General features: G+C 38.5%; 1 protein-coding gene across 1 annotated transcript; it reads left to right on the top strand.

Annotated features, from left to right (window-relative positions):
- Window positions 1-1,634: 1,634 nt before the first annotated feature.
- LOC127652847 (neoverrucotoxin subunit beta-like) lies at window positions 1,635-21,949 on the top strand. The gene is given in 7 exon segments (XM_052139256.1): window positions 1,635-1,731; window positions 2,150-2,244; window positions 13,655-14,608; window positions 14,611-14,702; window positions 14,704-14,980; window positions 15,066-15,172; window positions 21,358-21,949. Coding segments are annotated over 6 exon segments (1,770 nt in total). The 5' UTR covers window positions 1,635-1,731; window positions 2,150-2,153; the 3' UTR covers window positions 21,607-21,949.
- Window positions 21,950-22,655: the final 706 nt, after the last annotated feature.

The raw sequence follows: 22,655 nt of genomic DNA on the forward strand, positions 1-22,655 counted from the left end.
GCTCTCCCACAAACATAAACAACCCAATTACACCAGAGATAAAGGTTTTGACAACTCTATGCTCCCTGGACACAGGCAAAATTAAACTGTGTAGCACGGATGAATTGGGAATTTCTGTTGTCCCTCAGAAGCAGAAACATCTATCAAACTGTGGGCCCTATATTAAGAGTGCAAACGTTAAGTGCAACGCAATGCCTTAAGTCATAAAGGCAAAATCAATGGGCATGGCCATTAAGTTTTGGTATTTTCGTGCAAGCATATGCTAACTCTAGGCGCAAGTGGGTCTGGCAAAATCACACAAACAATGTGTAAAATGGCTGGACCAAGTGTAATTTATTTCTGAGGTTCTTCTCCGGTAATTTCAGCATCCGAGTCCTGTTTGAAAGTCCATTCCCTCACCAACGATTTAAACAAACAGCACATTCATAAGAAGTTGGTAGTGTAAATGGTCTGTATGCAATGAATAAACAAAAATTGGACTTACGTTCTTTTGTGTATTAAATGTGTCCTTGATGAATTCTATGACAGTGACTTACTACTTTTAAGCGCATAAAACATTTATTCTCATCATAATTTGGACGTATGCTCCTTTAAATTATAGAGAATGTAAGTTTTATGAATAATTTTCGTCTGCTGACACACAAATCATGGCTAGTATTAAAAGTGTTTGTGTCGGCACACACTTCACATCTACTGGTTGATTTAGATTTTGAAAAAATTGATTAATTTAATGAAACACTAAAAATATGTATATATATTTCTGAATTCAAATTACACTTCAAACGATCAGAATATAAATAATACCATATCCAAACATTTTTGCAGTGACTTAAAAATCACTCTACTACAATGGGAGGGAAAATACTAATATAAATGATATCATAAATACAATTGTAAATAATAATAGAAAAATAAGCCATGACCTTTAGATAGTTTAAGACAATCTCATAATAATAGTTTTTTTTTTCTCTTGGTATTGAAACGTCTCAGAGCAACAACCAAATTCTAAGGAAAATAGCAAATTGCGCATTGCGCCAAGTCATTTACATACAATAAACCCACAGTATGCACGCCAACATCCACAGTATCGCAAACTTGACAGTTAATGTCATTAAACTAACACACCTCATGCACATTACATAAAAAAATAAAAAATGATTGCGAGGTGCTTGCTACTTAAAAAAAATAGGTAATTATATAAATGTGTCATTATGATTTAGCAGTGTTGAAGTATGGAATTTGGCTATGTGACAAGGCAAGCACAAGAGTAGACTGATCAGACAATGTCATTTTCTCTTTTTATTCTTCAGAAAAAATTAAGATATAAGAAAATATTTGAAAACGTAAGAATTTTTCAAGAATTGCACTTTGGACCGTTCTTACTAACTTCTTATAATTTATCCATAAGAACTTTCTTGATTTCTTTCTTAAGAAATGTATTTGTCCCCTGGTGTTTAGAATAACAAATCAAGTCAAAACATATGAGACAGTAATCTGTAAGAGGAAGGATTGAGTGTTTCTGAAACGGGTCATGGCAGTTATTGATTGTTATCAGATAAAGATCATTCCCCTCTTGTTGGGCAATAGTGAAAATTAATTCCTCAAAACATTTCCTGCAAAAAAAACGAGTATAAATATCACTCCAGAAGACCACTGAAATTCACACTTCAACTGAAGACAATAACAGAAGACTTCATCTCTTAATATACCAAAGACACACAGCAACTCCAGGTGAGACGACTTAAAATGATCTTTTGACAAATCAGATGCAAAGGTCAGTTCACCACAGGGACATTTTTAGACATTTTTAAATTAAATATGAGAAATATCAGTCAATTCTGTAAAGGAAATATGTTCATTTTTCATTGTCTTAATGCTGGATTTTTCCTTTTGTTAAATAACCACAACCAAACTTATTTGTGAAACAACAACTACATTGAAGTAACTAATAAAATAAAAAATAAAAAAGTTGAACTCTTTCAAATTGAGAGATCCTTGAATAGTGAATAAATAGAAGTTCAATACTTGATTGTATGTATACCTATTCGTTTTGAATTTACTTTGGAAAACTTGAATTGTAATTTATAACAAAACTTTTAGCATAATAAAGTTGCTGAAAATGATCCACTTTGTCATTGTTATTTACCAGAGACATGGAATCTGAGACAATCGAGGTGGCAGCGCTAGGAAGACCTCTGTTTCCTGGAATGCTTTACGACTGCCGCAAGGATTCCTTCATTCCAGGTGATGTGCCTACTTTTTTTTTATATACTGTATATTAAAATAATAATATTAATTATATAAAAATAATTAATAATAATAAAAATAAATATATAAAAACTTAAATAATATTAAATGACCACTTTTCATACCACGAGTCTTCATGACCTTTGGGAGCTAAAAATCTTCTTCAGTCAATTTGTTAATCTTAAATCTTAAAAAATCTTGAATCTTAAAAAATATTTAGTTTTCTATCACCTCAACATGAAGATGCCACTAGGCGAAAGCACATTATCAAAGACAGAGCTGGAGGGAATCAAAACAGTACACAATGGGGAGAATCAAAGCAGGTAGAAAACAAGGGTGATCAGAAGTCCAGGGGCAGATCTAGATATATTTTTATGGGGTGACAAGGGGGTGTCATACAGACTATGAGTGCTGGCAACACCAAAGCAAGCCCCCATGCATAGTTCTTATGGATTAATGTATCAAGCTTCATTGCAACAAGAAGTTCATTAATTGGTGTCACAATCAAATTTCAAATGTCCATCAATTGTCTATACAACTGCATTTCCACAGGAACCACATAGTAACCATTTTGCTACTGATTTGCCAACATGAAATATCCCATGTTATTCTGCTAATAAAATCCTGAAGGACTATCACCTTTGTAACAGCAGGAATAATCCATTTGAAAGTGAAGATTAACACAAAGTTAGGTCTAAATAATAATAAACTGACAGAAAATTGTGCTGTGAGGGGCAGTGCTGCACAACTCATGAATATTTATTATGTTAAGCACAGTATATGATTCTTTTAAATGACCTGTTTTGATCAACAGTCATTCTTAATGACCGATTCAAGCACCCAAATAAATATTTCACATAATATGGTAATTTTATTTCTACATCTGACTCTATCAATCTTGGGATTTTGTTAGTTATTAGATGAACACAGTTCTCTGATTAAGAACATGACTGATTGATCTAGTGGAAACTTTTTACTTTTGGAGGTTTTGCATTCCAAATATAAAAGTTATCTTAATAAAACAAGATTGCATCTGTACATCAGTGGATGGGTGTTTAAAAATATAAAGCAATAAAAGATGTGAGAATGGTGATGAGAGTAGCGGAAACACAGACACGTCCTTCTCGGTTTTGTGTCATGTTTAGATTTCAGGGAAGGGAAGATATTTTATTGCATTGCACGACGATTTTACAATACTTTCAATGCACTCAGAATATGGTTACCATGACAACGACCCACTCGCTTGGCGCTCTCTGTCATCATCCAACGCTATGGAAGCCCTTAACCACAAGCTGGAAAAACAAAATAACGGTGGATAAAAATGTATAAAAAAAAAAAATATGTCTCCGTTCCTTCCTGAGCCTGTCTTACTTTTTATTTTCTCTTAAAAAATAATAATAATAATAATACTCTTTTGCTCTCTTCAAAAAAAAAGGAATGTGGTACCAACCTTGGCCACCAGGTGCCACTATCAGTAAACATGTAATCTTATGCTTTTAATGCTTTCTCTTAATTATTTCACCTTAAACATTTCATTTTGATAAACTGGGCGGAAAATGTGTTAATGTGAATATATTTCAAACGTAGTTTCTTAAAAGTCTCTTTCAATCTCTGAAAGTATCTCCCGTTAAAACTCCATTGCAGTCGTCCGGTTGAATGTGCGTTTAGTCTACTGACTCATGCATTAACATTACCATGAACCCCTAACACACGAGAATGAATCAAGTTACTAAACTACTAATAATTAAAACCATTAAATGTAAACTTAATAATTAACAATAATTTAATAAAATATATATTTGAATAAAAATCTTCCCCCCGGCAGAAAAAGCATAATATTGCATGTTTACTGATAGTGGCACCTGGTGGCCAAGGTTGGTACTACGTTCCTTTTTTTGAAGAGAGAATTTTTATAGGAAAAATGTGAAAAAGGAAACATGAAGAAAAAAATTATATATATTTCTGAATTCAAATTACACTTCAAACGAAACCAAAATATAATCAAAATAACGAAGTCATCAAAAAAATCATACCAAATCCAAACATTTTACTCTGTTAAACCCTTTTGCAGTGACTTAAAAATCACTCCACTACAATGGGAGGGAAAATACTAATATAAATGATATCATAAATACAATTGTAAATATAATAATAGAAAAATAAGCCATGACCTTTAGATAGTTTAAGACAATCTCATAATAATAGTTTTTAATTTTTTTCTCTTTCTCAAAACGGCTACGACAGTGATTGTCATGGACATAATTTAATATTCCACTATATTTTAAGAGTTTGGACATTAACTTTATTAACACCAGCTTGTGGAATCTCCTAAATGCAAATGCAGGAACTGAATTTGGACTTTGCAGTGAGATAAGACGTGGTATTGAAACGTCTTAGAGCAACAACCAAATTCTTAGGAAAATAGCAAATTGATGCAAGCCTACACCCACAGTAGCGCAAACACTCCCACCCATGCCCACTTTCGCTTTGCGCTGGCATGAAAATAGAGCCCTATATATGCCCTCTTCAGACCGCACATCATCTGACAATTCATCGCATGTTTTTTCCTGTGGATGCGTGCTCCCTGCAGAGAAAAAAGGGGCAGTCATGACCATCGCAGCGCTACTTGGTATAGTTGATATATAGACAGGATGCAAGCTTGTTTCATTGCACCAACACAGGATGAAGTGTTGCTCAACCAAAAAACTAATCAATCAATCAATCAATCAATCAATCAATCAATCAATCAATCAATCAATCAATCAGCCTGTCTGTCTACATCTCGTTTTTTCCTTTTTAATGTAAAAATGACCACAAATAAAAATGAAATAATACATTTCTCTGGAGTGCCAAACGCTCTACGTTCTGTAGATATTTTTATTTCTGGATTGTGCATTTAAATTCACAGAGAAGAACCACCCGACGTGAAGTGGATTATACCTTACTTATACTTTTTGCAAATAAAATAGCTACTGCTGCTCTAGTGCTTGTTCTGTGGCTTAAGATAAATTGTCCTCCCCACCACATGTCCCATTCAATTTCATTTTCATTATTTGCATGAGTCTCTAGAAGTAACACAATATTAATAAGGTTTATATTTAAAAGCTATGATGCCACTGCTAATTAGCTTTTTTCTCTACCTCCAATCATATTTATAGAGCCGATTCTCAAGCTTTCCAAGAAAAGATTGAAATATAGAATAGATAAAGAACAAACAAGAAGACAGCATAATGTAGGTGTCACCCCTCAATAAATCATATTGCTTTCGATGAGCAACTGGTGTTTGCTCTTCTGTAACTTCAGAACGAAATTTCTTTAGCTGGAACTTTTTCCTGTTTTCTCAAAGCCTCAAAACTCGCTGTGCACTGTAATACCTTAACCGAAACAATGAACTTTCCCACATCTGGGAAAAAACTCACTCACTTACACCAAAGGTTGTGTCCAAAAAGCATTTCTCATGCTACCTATAATAGTCCTCCATAACCATAATTTCCAATTTCTGAAATATTGGAAAACTTGTTGTCATCTCTCATTTCTTCATTACTTTCCTCAGAACATTTTGACGATCACATTAATTCCACATGAACTCCCTCTGAACTAGTGTTTCATTTAGTCCACCTCTTCACTATATTTACTCGTTTCTGTTTCAAGATTTTCATCAGTCTGCATTTGTGCTTTCATTAATTAATAATAAATGAAGCACTCTCTCTGCTCGTAGCTGTTGTGCAGAAGGGGCGGTTCTCGGGGGCCTCCATCTCCGGTTCCCTGCGGGCTAGAGAGGCGAGCCAGGGGTCCTCGGAAGCGTCTTGAAAGGCCCTTTCCAACGAGCTCGGCCCCGAGAGAGTGGGTGCCGGGTCCAGGAGCCAGGGACGTGAGAGTGCAAAATTCTATCTCGTGCTCCCGGGGGCCCAGCGTATCGGGGCCGGCCTTTTGGCGAGCCTTTTCAGGTCTCCCTCTGCCATCACTATAATGAGAAACAAGTGACGAGCCTCACCGCTCTCCCTCTCCCTCTCCTGCAGACTGACACATGACCACAACCCCCATGCCACAAAGATCCATATGCATCCTTTTCATCTTCCACTTGAGGATGCATCTCTTTTGTGTTTGACTCAATGATAACTTCAATATTAGCAATCAAATTTTGCCCAACATTACCTAAACTGTTTCTATGTGTGGGCATACTTGATGTTTATGACCAATATCCCTACATTCAAAGCACCCATACTTTTATACTAGCATAGATCATATATGTTTTTCCTTAATGCAAAACACGAAAAGACACATCCATTTCGGATTCTTTAAAACAAATAAGTACCTGTCTCCTAAAAGACCTCACATGTTTTAAAGAGTATTCTTGTTGAATTGTTAAAAGCACATTTGAAAACTTTCCAAAACCCAAGAGTGCTCACTCAGTTTAAGGGTTAGGAATGAACGGTGGCACATTTGAAATAGTAACTTTGGTAGGTGGAGTAACAAGTGGTGAGATAGCAAGATAAACTCTTAAAAAAAAAAAGAAAACACCACAGCCTTGTTCATTCTGGAGGCCGAAGAGATGTTGTCATATCCAATTTGTTCACTGACCGCAACAGCTCTTCCACAACAGTCACACACCTGGCACCATGACAGAGCAAGAGAGTTGATACCTCTCTCTCCGGGAGGAATTTCAACTCATCTCATCCGCAGACCAAGAACTCACTATATAAACTTTTACCAACCTTGCAATACTTACACTTCCCAGTTTCCCATATTAAAAAAATGAAAGAACAATAAGTGACCCAAATCAATTACATTCTCCCCATGAGCACCCTCACATGCACCAAAACACTCCCAGCATACACACAGAGAAGAGAGAGAGGATTTAATTTGAAAAAGCTCTTTATTAAAATTACTACACCATTTCATTTGAAAGGTAAACAGATCTTTCATAGATTTGTAAAAATGAAAATCAAGCAGCACTCTTGTTTTTACCATGGTTTAGAATAACACAGTGGCATTCTGACCAAGTTTCTGTTCAGTCTTGTTTTCCTGCTTGTATAAATATACAGTTTTGCTTGGCCCAAGACACAATTCAACAGCTGGCACTCATAATGCCTTTTCTGAACATATCTGAAACTCTACAGAAGTATAAAAGTCTCCATAGAAACATTTTCAACAAAACAACTGAACAGACACTTTAAAATCATAAACATGGGTTCAAATCTAAAACGATGCATGAAACCGTGAAACACAGATGCTCTTAAAAAAAAAAAAAGAAAAGGACATTCAGAACCAACCTCAGGATTTATAACAGAAAGAAAAGCATTCACAGCAACAGCACAGTGGAGAACTCTACACTGTAATGCCTCCTACACACTACACGACTTTCAAAGATGTCGAATCGTGGTACTATTCATATTACACAACTGTCTGTCTTGTCATATAAGTTGTAGCGTTTTCAAATTACACAATGAATCTGTGACAGGGGTGAACATATTACAAAACCTTTCACTGTTGACGAATCCCCGACAGCTCTGCCTGGACTCCAAATTACGTTTCACATCAGAGTACACGCGAGAAGTGATACGAGACACGAAAACAAATGCATGATCATATGTTATGCGTTTCAGAATATGATGTGTATGTTTTTAATCACCTCAAGGCATCACATATTTTATTATATATATATTTTATCCTACTGAAAAATCGATCTATTTGCTTACCTGACTGTCCAAGAGAATTGGCAATTTCTCTTCATGTCTTCTCTTTCTCCACTCGGTTGTGGTGCAGTTCAGATGAAACATCAAGTCTGGTGCTCCGGCCAATGTTCCACTAATATTTCCTCCATTGCTTCGGTCTAATGTGACTTTCTCGATACCGCAGCCTGTTGCAGGTACATCAGGACTCACACTGAAACTTCCTGTGCCCCGTTTTTTTGCTCTCTCATTGGCCTGTAGGTCAACGCTGCAGATGTATTCAGTCAAAACATATTTCATATTTCACATATTCGGAATCGCCGACTGGTCCAGATATTTAACATTCTAAAAATCTCACTGACATCGGTGACGCGACAGCGATTCTCTCAGACCGAATCTTTGATAATTCATATAAGTCGCTCACAGGATCGAGTACTGATTTGCCTACGATTTCGGGCTTTTGTAGGCGATCACCAGAAAACTGTCGGCGAGCGAAAATCATGCTTAAAATCGTGTAGTGTAAACTCGGCATAAGGCGCCTGCTCTCTTGGTTAATGGTGGCTTGTATAAAACTCTCCATGCGGTGTCAGTTTTCTTATCTAAAACGTTTGGTTAAAAAACAAAACACAGGCTTTGTACAGAGTTTTACCCAAAACTGAAAAAAAATCTAAACACATTTACATTCCAGTTTCTAATGAAAACGTGAATACCCATCCAGGGTGGGTGACAGAAATAAACTAGGAAAAGGTTCCTTAGTATCAGGACCACTTACCCCATGGACCGTGTAGTAGTCTTTTACAAATTTTAAGTCTTCAGTTTTGTCAGCAGATTGCCACCTCATGAGCAGCTGAGCAACTGATCTGATGGAAAACACTGAGATGCAAGGCTACTTTTCAGCATCCTCAAAGCCTGGCTGAGCAAGGTGCAATAAAATTCCCAAAGTAGTGACCTTGGCAAACTATTATGTCCAGCTAAAGCACAGCTGTTCGAAGCTAAATCCAAGCATGCCCCATGAATCAAGGGCTCTTTTAGTAGCAAGTGAAGAGAGTCCGCATCCTCACCTTTTTTTTATTTAAGATTCCATACTTTAAAAAGATTACCGTAAAAAAAAATATTCCAGAAAAATTACATAGAATTGAGCATGCAACAGATCTCTAGTCAACATCAGAATCAGAATTAGCTTTATAGCACATACAAGGAATTTGTCTTGGTGACAGGAGCTTCCAGTGCATGACAATACAATACAGCAACAAGTCAGAGATAATAGTAAAATATATATATATATATATATATATATATATATATATATATATATATATATATATATATATTAGGGCTGTTAATCGATTCAAGTTTTTAATCAAATTAATTACATGATGTCCCGATTAATAGCATTTAATCGCATATACAAATATTTGCTGAGAAAGCCCCTCATATAACAATAATTCAACATATGATGAAATAATTATACATAGTTATCTTTAAATACAAAAATTATATATAAATATATATATATATATATATATATATATATATATATATATATATATATATATATATATATTCATATAATTAAAATGCATTACATTCTTGTGGCAGAAAAGTTAATCATTGATAAGACAATAAAATCAACAGCTTTAGAATACAATGTATTGTTTACTATCATATTATTGATCATAAGCCAATCATTGTCATACAGTTCACAGCAATCCATTTCACAAGTGAAATTGTCAATCAGTTCAAGATTTATTATAAGGGCTTGTTTAAGGACCCGTCAATTCCAACAAGCATCAGACATGCTTGTGTGGCATGTCTTGGGTGTGTTGTGTCATAAACATACAAGTGTATGTGTTGCTGAAAGGGGCAATTTTACCTATTCATGAGATGGATAGCCTGAGGGAAAAACTGTTCCTGTACCTGACGGTTCTGGTGCTCAGAGCTCTGAAGCGTCAGTCAAAAGGCAACAGTTCAAAAAGTTATTGGGCTGGGTGAGTGGGATCCAGAGTGAGAGCCTTTTTCATCACTCTGGAATTGTACAGTTCTTGAAGTGGGGGCAGGAGGCAACCAATAATCCTCTCAGCAGTCCGAACTGTCCTTTGCAGTCTTCTAATATCCGATTTTGTAGCTGAACCAAACCAGACTGTATTTGTGCAGAGGACAGACTCAATGACTGCTGAGTAGAACTGTATCAGCAGTGCCTGTGGCAGGTTGAACTTCCTCAACTGGCGAAGGAAGAAAAACCTCTGCTGGGCCTTTTTCACAGTGGAGTCAATGTGGGTCTCCCACTACAAGACCTGTAAGATGGTGGTGCCCAGGAACCTGAATGTCTCCACTGCAGTGATGGAGTGTTCCTCCTTAAGTCCACAATCGTCTCCACTGTTTTAAGAGTGTTAAGCTCCAGGTTGTATTGATTGCAACAGTGAGCCAGCCGTTCAACCTCCCTTCTGTATGCAGACTCATTGTCATTTGCAAACTTCCAGAGATTGACAGAGGGGTCCTTGGCAATGCAATCATTTGTGTAGAGGGAGAAGAGTAGTGGAGAGAGCACACATCTCTGGGGGGCACCAGTGCTGATTTTACAGGTGTTGGAAGTGAATTTCCCCTGTCTCACAAGCTGCTGCCTGTCCATCTGAAATCTGGTAATCCAATGACAGACAGAGCTGGGAACAGAGAGTTGGTGTAATTTAGTCTGGAGAATAGCTGGGATGATGGTGTTGAAAGCTGAACTGAAGTCCACAATAAAGATCCCATATGTCCCTGGTCTGTCCAGATGTTGCAGGATATGATGCAATCCCATGTTGACTGCATCCTCCACAGACCAGTTTGCTGGATAAGCAAATTGAAGGGGATCTAGAAAGGGTCCAGTGATGTCCTTCAAGTGAGCCAACACCAGTCTCTCAAATGATTTCATGACCACAGACATCAGGGTGATGGGTTGTGGCAGTGGGGGCGTGGTCAAGCGCCCGTCCGGGAGAGAAAAGCTGTAAGGGCGCTTACACCTGAGCTAAATTATGTCTAACACCTGTGTCTAATTTCAGTAAGCATGGGGAGAGCGGCATATAAAGCAGCAGCGACAGAGCCTCGAGGGCGAGAGAGAGAATGACAAGTGAACCCAGTGTTCCCACGAAAGACATTAATGTGTACTGTGTAAAAGGAATATTAAAAACCCTGTTACCTGAATAAGTTTTGCTGTGTTTTCCCTCTCTCAGAGTGAGAGCGATCCACATGGGTCTGTAGTCATTAAGTCCTGTGATTTTGTGTTTCTTTGGGACAGTAGTTCACATAAGAAGTTTCTGTACAAACTGTACAAACAAACTTCCTCTTCCACCGCCCCCCTCTGTGGTACCCAATATTATTTGGGGTCCTTATTCAGTTCTCCCATGCTCCGAGTTCTGCACTGGTCTCCTCTGACTAATGGTTTAGGTCTTCAAAAAAGGCACTGTCATTACTGTTCCCTGAACCAGGGACTAAAAGCAAAACGTTTTACATTTTGGTTTGTTTTGAGCAAAAACTTTTCAGTATTCAGTAATTAAGAGTAAAGTACATTTTTAATTATAGGTCTGCTTCTGAGCCAAAACCTGACAGTATCAAATCTGTATTAATGCATCATATCTAACAATAATTCAGTGAATACTTGTACCTCTAATAATGTTTTCCTTGTTTCTGGATTAGCCATACATGTACAGTAAATCTAGTAATTATACATAATTGTTAAAAAGTTCTTCATTCACAGAATGCTTCATCCACAATGGGTGATTAGGCATAGAAATGTGTTGCAGCATTTTCCTACAGGATTAAAGAACATGTTTCATTTTTTCAGGCAACATGAAGTGGTGTAGTTCCAAATATGTCTGAAAAAACCTTTGGCCTTCAGTTTCATGAAAAAATATTTTGAAATAAATTAACTGGTTATAACCAGTTACCAGCATTTTAAAATAAAGTTTTTAATCTGGAACAATTGAAAATCACTTTGTTCCTGTTTTTGGTTACGTTCTGCAAAAAAACAAACAAAAAACATTCGTTTCCATTTTTGGTTTTCATTCATTGAACTAATTTTATTCCCTGCCCTGAACTCAACTCACTACTGACCAAAAAAAACAAACTGCCCTAATTTGAATGTCAGTGGGTCTAACATTAGTTCTCCATCTTAAGAAAATAAGGCTTGAATAAACATTCTCTGACCAGACTTTTTCTCCAGATTAAAAAAAAATATTTGGTTTGGGCATTCATTTGAACTACACACTGATTGATGTCTGTAACAGTTCCCTTCATTTTAACCCCTTCTAATTTATTTATTTAATTGATAGAGCTTCCAAATAGCCATTATCTCCATTTGACTAAACTAGCTGTAGAAGTTTTACTATATCTGTCTCCAAGGTGTTCATAGATCTTTTATCTCTACAAGGCACAATGTGATTTCTGTCCATGTTTTGTTCTGTGCAATTAAAATCCCCTCCCAGGAACAAGAATTATTTGCTGCAAAGGGTATCTAGGGGTATTTATACACCTGAGGTTGAAATGTACACACAAATAAAAACAAAAATATTATTTCCAAAAAGTGCTCTTACTTTTAAATGTCTACATTTTAAAATTTCCTCGAAATCATAAGAACATGGACTGAAACTCCAACTAAATAAAATAGCGACTCCTCCACTATGTAAGGTGTTATTAAAACAGAAGTAGCCTATTTACTTTTTATATAACTTTGCCCTTTTTTTCGTATGTCTATTGCACCATTTAAATTCAGAGATGCAACATGAACTTCACTGACAATCAAAAATAAAAATAAATACAGTCCCCAAAGAAAACACAACCCATTAGTGTCCATGGAATTAAGCTTTTTCACAGCCATCATTATTCAATTGAATATTAAGTTTTCACACTATTCTCTTTAAACGGTACACTTCTTTGTTTTTAAAGCACCCCACAGGTTCTTAGTCTTTTCAAACGATTGTTTGAGGTTGACCCCCTCTTATTTTTGGTCACTCTTAGAAACAGTTTAAAACATCCACATCATAACTCATTCTGGGTGAAACTGAAACTGGAGTCAGATCACTGGCGCCCTCTATTTGAAATACTGCAGTGAGTTCAAAAGCATTCATCAGTGTGGACCACAGTCCATATCATTACAGAGGGGATATGATCCATCACCATTGAGGTGGAACATATTCGATCAAATATTTACAATATTTAATAAATTGATGCAAATAATGCAATTGATACAGAGGTATGTCATATCACGGATACTATGGCTTATTCAAAACCATGATGTCCAAAACATATCCTAGGGTCATATGTTCTTTTTCTTTTTTTTTCCTTTCTTTTTTTTAAAGCTTAAACACATTAGACACTGATGAGCTGTTTTTAGCACTGAAGACAGTGCTGACTGAAAATATCTACATATCCTATGACCCAAAGGTGTGGAAATAAATGAGTTGTTGTGCTCAACTACCCTAATCGCAGGGTTGATGTTTCGATTCCAGGCCCACACGATTCCACATGCTGAAGTGTCCTTGGGCAAGACACTGAACCCCAAGTTGCTCCCAATGGCAGGCTAGCACCTGCATGGCAGCTCTGCCGTCATTGGTGTATGAGTGTGTATATGAGAGTGTGTGTGAATGTGTGTTTGAATGGGTGAATGAATCACAGTGTTAAGTGCTTTGGTAACCTCTAAAGTTAAAAAATGAGTGCAGACCATTTACACTATCATGATTTAAAGGCACTTCTCATTTCAGGTGTTACTCTGTGGGATAAAAAATCGTTGTATGAAGATTTGGACACTCATACGCAGCTCCAAACTGATTTGAAGTTTAGTAGCTCTGACTCTCTCTCTGATAAGTCCAGTCTCCTGGATGTAAGTGCTTCTCTGAAGGCCAGTTTCTTGGGGGGGCTGGTGAAGGTTGGGGGATCTGCCAAGTACCTGCATGATACCAAATCCTCAAACCAGCAGTCAAGAGTAATAATGCATTACAGTGAAACCTCAAGATTCGATCAGCTCACTATGACCCAGCTGGGCAAGATCACCTACCCTCAGGTGTTTGAGCAGAAAACTGCAACTCATGTGGTCACAGCTGTACTGTACGGAGCTCAGGCTGTTATGGTGTTTGATCGGACATTTTCAAAAGATGAGAACAAACAAGAGATTGACGGAAATCTGAATGTCATGGTCAAGAAGATACCTTCATTTTCCATTGAGGGGCAAGGAGCTGTAACATTGGGAGAGGATGAGAAAAAGATTGCTGAGAATATCAGCTGCACATTTTATGGAGACTACCAACTTCAGCAGAACCCCACCACGTACATGGAGGCATTGCAGGTGTACAAGCAGCTCCCCACTCTGCTAAAGGACAATCCACAGAATGTGGTTCCAGTAAAGGTCTGGCTCTATCCTCTTCATCTACTGGATACAAAAGCAGCTCAGTTGGTCAGAGAAATTAACACAAGTCTGATAATCAACACTGAAGAAATAATAGAGGAGCTGGTAGAGGTAGAGAGAAGATGCAACGACCTGTTCAGAAATACATTGGTAAATGTTTTCAGTGACATCGAAGAGAGACTGCTCTCATATCAGAATTCATTAAGTAAATACAAGCTGGTCCTCCAGAAAGCACTGCGCAGGGTCCTGCCTGCTATTCGAGGAGGTGGGATGGAGCAGCAGTCATTGGAAGACATTCTGAATATCCACAACAGCTCCCTTTTAATGCTAGCATGCTAAACCAGTGGTTAGATGATGCAAAGTCTGAACTTCACCACTTGACTTCTTGCACAAAAATGCTTGATAGACAAACAGTTCCAGCCTGTGTCCAAACCACCCCCACCAATAGTAGAGAACATCTTGGACAAAGTGACCCTCAAACTGCAGAAGTCCCCAACTGCAGACACAATGCATTACAAAGTTGAGTACAAAGCTGATGGTGAGGAAATATGGCGTATCGAAGACACACTTGATGAAATCTGTATTCTAAAGGGACTGGAACTTGGAAAGCCTCATTTGTTTCGCTACAGGGTAGTGAGTAAATTGGGAATAATTGAAGCCAGCGACAGTGTGCGTATTATGAACAGTGAGTATGATTTGCACACTTTTTTATATGTCTTTAGCTTTTTCCAAAATATCTTCATTGTTTTCCCTCCTAATTTCTTCCTCAGCTACACATGTGATTGTGGGTGGGCAAGGAGGTCGTCCTTTTTCCATCTTTACCACTCCCATTGGCATGACCTTAAGGAAGATCACGGTTTCTCTCAACCCAAACACAGTATGTGAAGATTTTTTTGTTCCCTTCTCTTTTCTCAAACATTATCATCGCCAACTGCTTCATAAGAAGCCTATAATTAATAAATCATTAGATTTATTAATTATAGGTCTGTCACAGTTTATCCATCTGTTGAAGGAATAGTTCAACCCAAAATGAAAATTATGTCAGTATATACTCATTTTAATGTTTTTTCAAACCTATATGACTTTCTTTCCTAGGTGGAAAAAAGCAATAATTTAAAATGTTTTCCATTGGCTGAATTCAATACAATGGCAGAAGAACTGCAGCGTTTAATAAAGTACCCAAACATTTTATAGAACTTGTCCATGCGACTTGTGCATGATATGTAAGTCTTCTGAAGGCATACGATCACTTTCTATGATAAACAGACCATTATTTACATTATTAAATTAATTCAGTAATAACGTTTACAAACAGCGCAAAAATCTAATATGATGTCTACATAATTACTTCAAACCTCCCTTGCATGTCTCATGATCAAACGTCTTGTCATGATGTCAACTTAAGCTTTATACTGCATATTCTACAGATATTCTAGATAATTTTAATGCTTTGACTATGGCCTCCGAAAACCGATGCAGGAAAACCGATGGAGTGCGTACTCCAGGTAGGGAATGAGGTTTTGCCCCAAGTGAAGGAGTTCAAGTACCTCGGGGTCTTGTTCACGAGTGAGGGGACAATGGAGCGGGAGGTTGGCCGGAGAATCGGGGCAGCGGGGGCGGTATTGCATTTGCTCTATCGCACCGTTGTCACGAAAAGAGAGCTGAGTCGAAAGGCAAAGCTCTCGATCTACCTGTCAATTTTTGTTCCTACCCTCACCTATGGTCATGAAGGTTGGGTCATGACCGAAAGAACAAGGTCGCGAGTACAAGCGGCCGAAATGGGCTTCCTCAGAAGGGTGGCGGGCTTCTCCCTTAGAGATAGGGTGAGGAGCTCAGTCATCCGTGAGGAGCTCGGAGTAGAGCCGCTGCTCCTTTGCGTCGAAAGGAGTCAGTTGAGGTGGTTTGGGCATCTGGTAAGGATGCCCCCTGGCCGCCTCCCTAGGGAGGTGTTTCAGGCACGTCCAGCTGGGAGGAGGCCTCGGGGAAGACCCAGGACTAGGTGGATACATCTCCACACTGGCCTGGGAACGCCTCGGGGTCCCCCAGTCAGAGCTGGTTAATGTGGCTGGGGATAGGGAAGTTTGGGGCCCCCTGCTGGAGCAGCTGCCCCCGCGACCCGACTTCGGATAAGTGGTTGAAGATGGATGGATGGATGGATGGATGGATGGACTATGGCCTCATTTACACGCTGCTTTAATATGCATTTTCAGTGATCGAATAGCTATCAGACAGCACTTGATCACATTAAATGCAAGGAGTAAATGCAAATGCATTATTGTTATCCAGATAAAAATACATAAGTGATTAATTATAAAATGATGAGAATGCGCTACAGTCATTGTTGCCTTATTCTTTTCATTCTGCCATCGCAATGTGAAGAAAACAACAGACACTGGCATTTTGCGATTCTGTCACCCAATTTAATGAACAGTAATTATTCCATTGGAATACACTTGGAATATCTCGTCTTTCTCCTTAAATTCCCACTTGCGTCACTCTCCTGGTAAGTAATCTAATTACTGTGGCTTGCGCAACACTCACATGAAACCAGGCTTTAATTCTGCATTAGAAGCATATTAAGTTTTTATAAGTTGCCAAACTCATAATGAATATCATTACATTTGTTTCGGTGGTCTGAACTTTTGTTTTGGTGGCCGCAAAAAAAAAACATCTCTGGTTACTTTGCTATAACCCTTGTTCTCTGAAAAAGCGGAATGAGATGCTGCACTTGATTCAGCGCTTTGGGAACGTCTTTTAGGAGTGACCAGCTGTGAATATGTTTGCGACACATCAATGAAATTGACTAGAATTTTTAGCCTCTGTTGGTGACATCATCAGAATGCACCAGTTCCATGGCTATAAATAGATACGCCACAGGTGCATCATCAGGTATTTGTCTAAAGAGCAGTCCTGGGACATCCTCAGTGTGACAATGAAGCGCAGCATCTCGTTCCGCTTTTTCAGGGAACAAGAGTTACAGCAAAGTAACCCAAGACGTTCCCTTATCAAAAGCTGCACTTAATGCTGCTCTTGATTCAGAGCTTTGGGAACAATCTTTCCAGACACACACAGTGCCGCCGCACTGTGTGTGTCTGGACCCCTTACAGTTGTGTTGTGTGTGCTCACAAGAGCATGATAGGTCTCAGACATGAGCTTGTGATGTTGACTCAAGGACATACTGTAAGAGCCTGGAGTTACATGAACATCCAAACTATAAAATATTATGAATGTGTGCGGAGAGGACCAGCCTGCCGCATTACAAACATGCTGTAGAGGGACACCCCCAACCAAAGCTTTAGAAGAAGCAACCCCTCTGGTTAAATGAGCCCTGATGCCTGCTGGCGAAGATTGCCGGCGTGCCTCATAGGCCAGGGCAATAGCATTCCTCACCCAATGTGATATTGTCTGTTTTGTTATGGCCCCCATGGCAGATGAAAGTTGCCCTGACTTACTGGCTAGTGCAGTGGACGTAGGCCTGAAGAGCACGGACTGGACTCAGATAAACTGGAGGGAATACATACAGGCGCATTTTGGGCCTGCATTTTGAGAAGTAGAGGGGACATTGCGCTTTCTGTTAGGAGGCGAAGAGGTCTACTTCTGCTTGTAAAATCTTAGTTAGATTTGTTTGCATAGAAAAACTCGGCTCGTTTCTCTGAAATGCGTGCCAATTTTTATACTTCCTGTTGTCAACCAGGATGCGGAACATCCGACATTCCCTCAACAGGAAGTATAAAAATTGGTACCCATTTCAGAGAACTGAGCCGAGATTTTCTATGCGATCGAACACCCAACATTTAGCTGGAAAACTCTAGCTCCCGAAACATTGAAGGTGGCGGGAATAGAGAGGTTCCGTGGGGGTGTCGGGAAGGTGCCGGTAAATGTTTTGCACGCCATCTCGAAGGGGGGGCTACCTCCACAAGGCTGGGCGCAAGACCATCAGGAATTTCTCGTTTTAGAAATAAAAGTCCTGAGGTCTTGCTTTGGAGGCTGATGAGGGTGGCGAGCCGATCCCCACTCTTTGCGAGGGAGAGCGCGACTCGCCACACTCTGCTTTTGGACTTCCCTTCTAGAAGGACCGGGGGGAAGCTGGGTGGCCGACAGCCCCTCCCTCTGTGAACGGCAAGGAAGGAATTGCACCAATACTTCCTTGTTTCTTTTTACCCCCCGAAACATGGTAATGACTGTATTCATAGAATCACCGAACAGGCCAGAAGGTGAAATTGGGGCATCAAGAAGGAACACTCTGTCCTTATCTTAATACCCAAAAGATTTAGCCACAGATGCCTCTCCTTGCTGACCAAAGCAGCCATTGAACTGCCAATAGCGCGGGCCGTCAGCTTGGTCGCACAGAGATAAATCTGTGGCTCGACAAAGTTCTGAAAACGCTTCCTCATCGATAGTGCTCCCCGCACTCAGGTCCTTAAATAGATCAGCTTGGTACGCTTGTGTAACACTGCCATGGTGTGTAGAGTGGCACCAGCCTGACCTGCAGCTTGATAAGCCTTCCCCACAAGCATTGAGGTGGTCCTACACGGCTTTGTGGGGAGAGATGGTCCGCAAGCGTCTCTTATACACCCAAGCCTTAGCACCCACAATAATCGAATATGTCGATGTTGAGGGCACAAAGACAAGGGAAGTATAAGGTGTCTTCCATGAAGGAGTCAACTCATCATGTAGGTCATCAAAGAAGGGGAGAGACTGATTTTGAGTTCACTCTCCCCGGCCACCAGACAGAAATCTATCCTCTAATTTTGATTGTTGGGGGTCTCTTGTTCACGCGGCCAGTTTAACTGTAGTCTGGAATGTTCAGAGATAGCCAACTCAGAATACTCGGTCCCAAGAGATTCATCGTCCCTCTCATGAACTGAAGATCACGCGAGGGACCGGCTGGATCTGTAGAGAGCGCGAGTGATAGGGACGGATCAATCTCTCGCTCCTCAGCCAGATCCATTCGTGAGCCCCACAACGAAATGGTGGGGGCTGGCTCTTGGAAATAGCTGAGGCGAGCGCGCAGCATTTTAACTGTGAGAAGCTCACAATGCTCACACCCGCCTCGCTCCAACGCAAGAGCAGCGTGCTCTTCCCCCAAACAAACAAAACAAAACTGGTGTGTGTCTGATTCAGCCATACCACATAGAGAGTGAAACACACACCGTTTGTTTTGGTTTCTTCTTTCACACTTAAGTGAAGAAGAAAAGACTAGGAAAAGATTTCTGCACACTAACCAATCTAACTCCTATCAGAGGAAAATATAGAATTTGAAAGGCTTGAGAAGCACAACACATCATAGTGTGGTCTGAAGACAAGTGACAGCTGGTCACTCCTAAAAGACGTTCCCAAAGCGCTGAATCAAGTGCAGCATTAAGTGCAGCTTTTGATAAGGGAATCCTGAACTGTCGAAGTGATGGAAAGTATTTGGATCGTCCATAACATTTTTTAGAATTGGCTAAAAGACAGATAATTTTAATTCAATGCAGCCTCTGATGTAATGTGCATGTAGTGTTTTCTATTTTGCATGAGTAAATGTGATTGGATCTCTCTCCGATCACAGTGGAGACATTTAACTGCAAGGTGTAAAAGCAATCCAGCTAAAGAATATCCAGATACTCTAATTGTCATTGCCACCTTAACCTTGGGGTATGTGCAAAGTTTTAATGTGCAAGCCAGCACCACCTATTTATTAAAAGTTATAAGCAAATATGCCTTTTAACCAACTGTCTTAAAGAAAAATTTACCTACAAGTAGTGCCATTACGGCAAATCTATGTAGCCCAACCAGATATATTCCACAAATTTATGCATGGCCCATTGCAGTCTATGGCAGCCCATAGAACCCTATCCTAAAAAGTTGTACATTTTTGCACATTGTCTGGGGAGGATCTGAACTAGATTTTGAAAAACCTACTTTTTAACGTATTGAAACAAAACTTGGTGAAGTTTGGGGACATCTCCTCTTACTTGCCATGAAATGAGTTCAGTGATGGCCAGTGTTCTTGAGCCAGCCATATTGACTGTCGGCTTTTTCGACATGGTTCTTAAAATATTTTTAACAATGCTTTAGGACAAAACTTAGTAAATGTCATCAGCACCATGTCCAATTGTTACTTTTGAAGATTGGGAACAGACAGGATAACACCAATAACTCTTATTGGAATTTTGGTGTTCATCACCATTCTCCCGAAAAGTCATCTAGCTCCTTACGTCATGAACCAGTCGTGAACTTGAATTGACACTGGCAAGGATGTTGATCCACTGAATATTGGGATGTTTGTTACTTCATCAACTGTGACACAATTACAAGGTTGCATGGTTAAACGCAGTTGGTATTATTCAATAGAATTGCTGTATAAATTACACTGTTGTAATTTTTTTGGTAGATATTAAAACATACAGAGTAATTATGAAAGATAAATGACATAAATAAAGAAAAGTAAATACAAAGGCATGTATTTTATACATTTATAAAAGCTAAAATATTTAAATGATTGTTTCCCATTCATGCCCATTATTGGTGAACAATATTACAAACAACATCTCCTTTAAAGAGAAAAAATGGCTTTGACTTCAGAATTTACACGTGTGCTTGTCTTCAAACAAAAAGACTTCAGAAGACATGACAACGTTTCCGGTAAGGAAACATAGTGAGCAACGTTGCTCCCTGGTTTTTACAGTGCGTTCTGGGACTTTTTAGGACGTGAACATTTCAGTGCACTGGAACAATTTTTCAAACGGTATAGCCATCTACTGATCAGTGACATCTACTGGTCATTATATCTGACAAAGCTGCTATTTAAAAAAGAAACCTGTTTAATATGTTTATAAATTTAGATTAATTTGGCCTATTTTCATGACTCTTTTCCTGTTGGTCCTATGGAATGCAGTTATACCCATCTGCTGCTGTGCTTGGCCCCATAATTGCTGTTTGCAATTGCTAATTTTGTCTTGAAATGTAAGCTACTAAGGAGGACATAAATAAAGCAACATAATGTTTTCCACTAACAAATATAGTTGTAATATTCCTGAAATAAACTGAAACCAAATAAAGATTATTCTTCTTCCCCAGATATGCTCAATTGCGGTGACTCTCTCAGATGGCCAGGAAAAGACATTTGGCACAGTACAAAAAGGGAACGTTAAAGAATTGCTATTTGATGAGAATGATAAAATCCTTGATGCAGTACTGTGGCCAAATGGCAATAACGACCGACTTGGGGGTTTTGAACTGATTGTTGTGAAGATGAACGGAACCACAACTTTCTCTGCCTTGTGTGATTCCCTGGGTAATCCTCAGAAGATTGATGTGAATTCATAGAAATGTTACGGCATGGTAGGGAGAAGTGGAGCTGAAATTGATGCTCTGGGATTCTACTTCATTTAGATGTCTCCAGCAAACAGAAGAGCCAAATAAAAAAATAAGCCATTACTTCTTCAGACATCTCCTATACTATCCAATCATATATCCTATACTCTAAACATGCATGTTCTGAAGTGAATATATAAATGAAGTATGAGTAAATGTATCTGATACTTTAATCTGTTTTCTCATATCAGACTTTCCTAATGTTTTTGATATTAAGGTCAATTAAACAAAAATAAATAAATAATAAATAAATGACAAGTTAAAATGATCAAATCTATGGGTAAATCAATAATGATTTTGGGGCAGTCAACAAATGTATCATTTATTGTTTTATTCATAATGTATGTCCATCTTTATATTTCATTTTTATCTTCTGGTTTATTTTAATTAACTGCAAAAATATTTGAGGAAGTACAAAAATCTTGATGTAGTTGTATAATGATAATAAAGAGCTTATCTTATAAAGATCCAATACACGCCTCTCTTACTGTTTATTTTTTACAATGTATAATTGTGTATTTCAAATTAGCTTTTTAATATGTTGCTCACAAATGTTCTTTTTATTTACATTTACAATAACTACATAATCATATAACATTCTGAGTTAATGAAAAACTAAAGTAAGTTAGCAGGCAGAAAGAGAATTCATACTTAACAAGTTCACTTAAATTAAAAATCTGTTCATAGGAAAAATAAATTTTGAAACCATCAGTTAAGAGATGCAGCTTTACATGTATAGGAAATGGTATTTAATTGAATTAAATAATTTCAGTATTGTGAACTGGACTATGTAATCATTACAATTTTTTATCAGAATCTTTTTATTGTCATTATTGCTGAAGCAGTTGTAGCAAAAGAAGTACTACTATTATCACTGAGAGCACAATGCTAGAAGTCCACAGATAACTGCTTCATTTCATTAAGTTTATCAACTCATTTAAAAGGTGGCACTGTGGTTCAGTTGGAAGCTCTGACATCTCACAGCAAGATGGTCGGTAACA

This window comes from Xyrauchen texanus, chromosome 12 (assembly GCF_025860055.1).
Source record: "Xyrauchen texanus isolate HMW12.3.18 chromosome 12, RBS_HiC_50CHRs, whole genome shotgun sequence".
Classification (NCBI taxonomy): Eukaryota; Metazoa; Chordata; class Actinopteri; order Cypriniformes; family Catostomidae; genus Xyrauchen; species Xyrauchen texanus.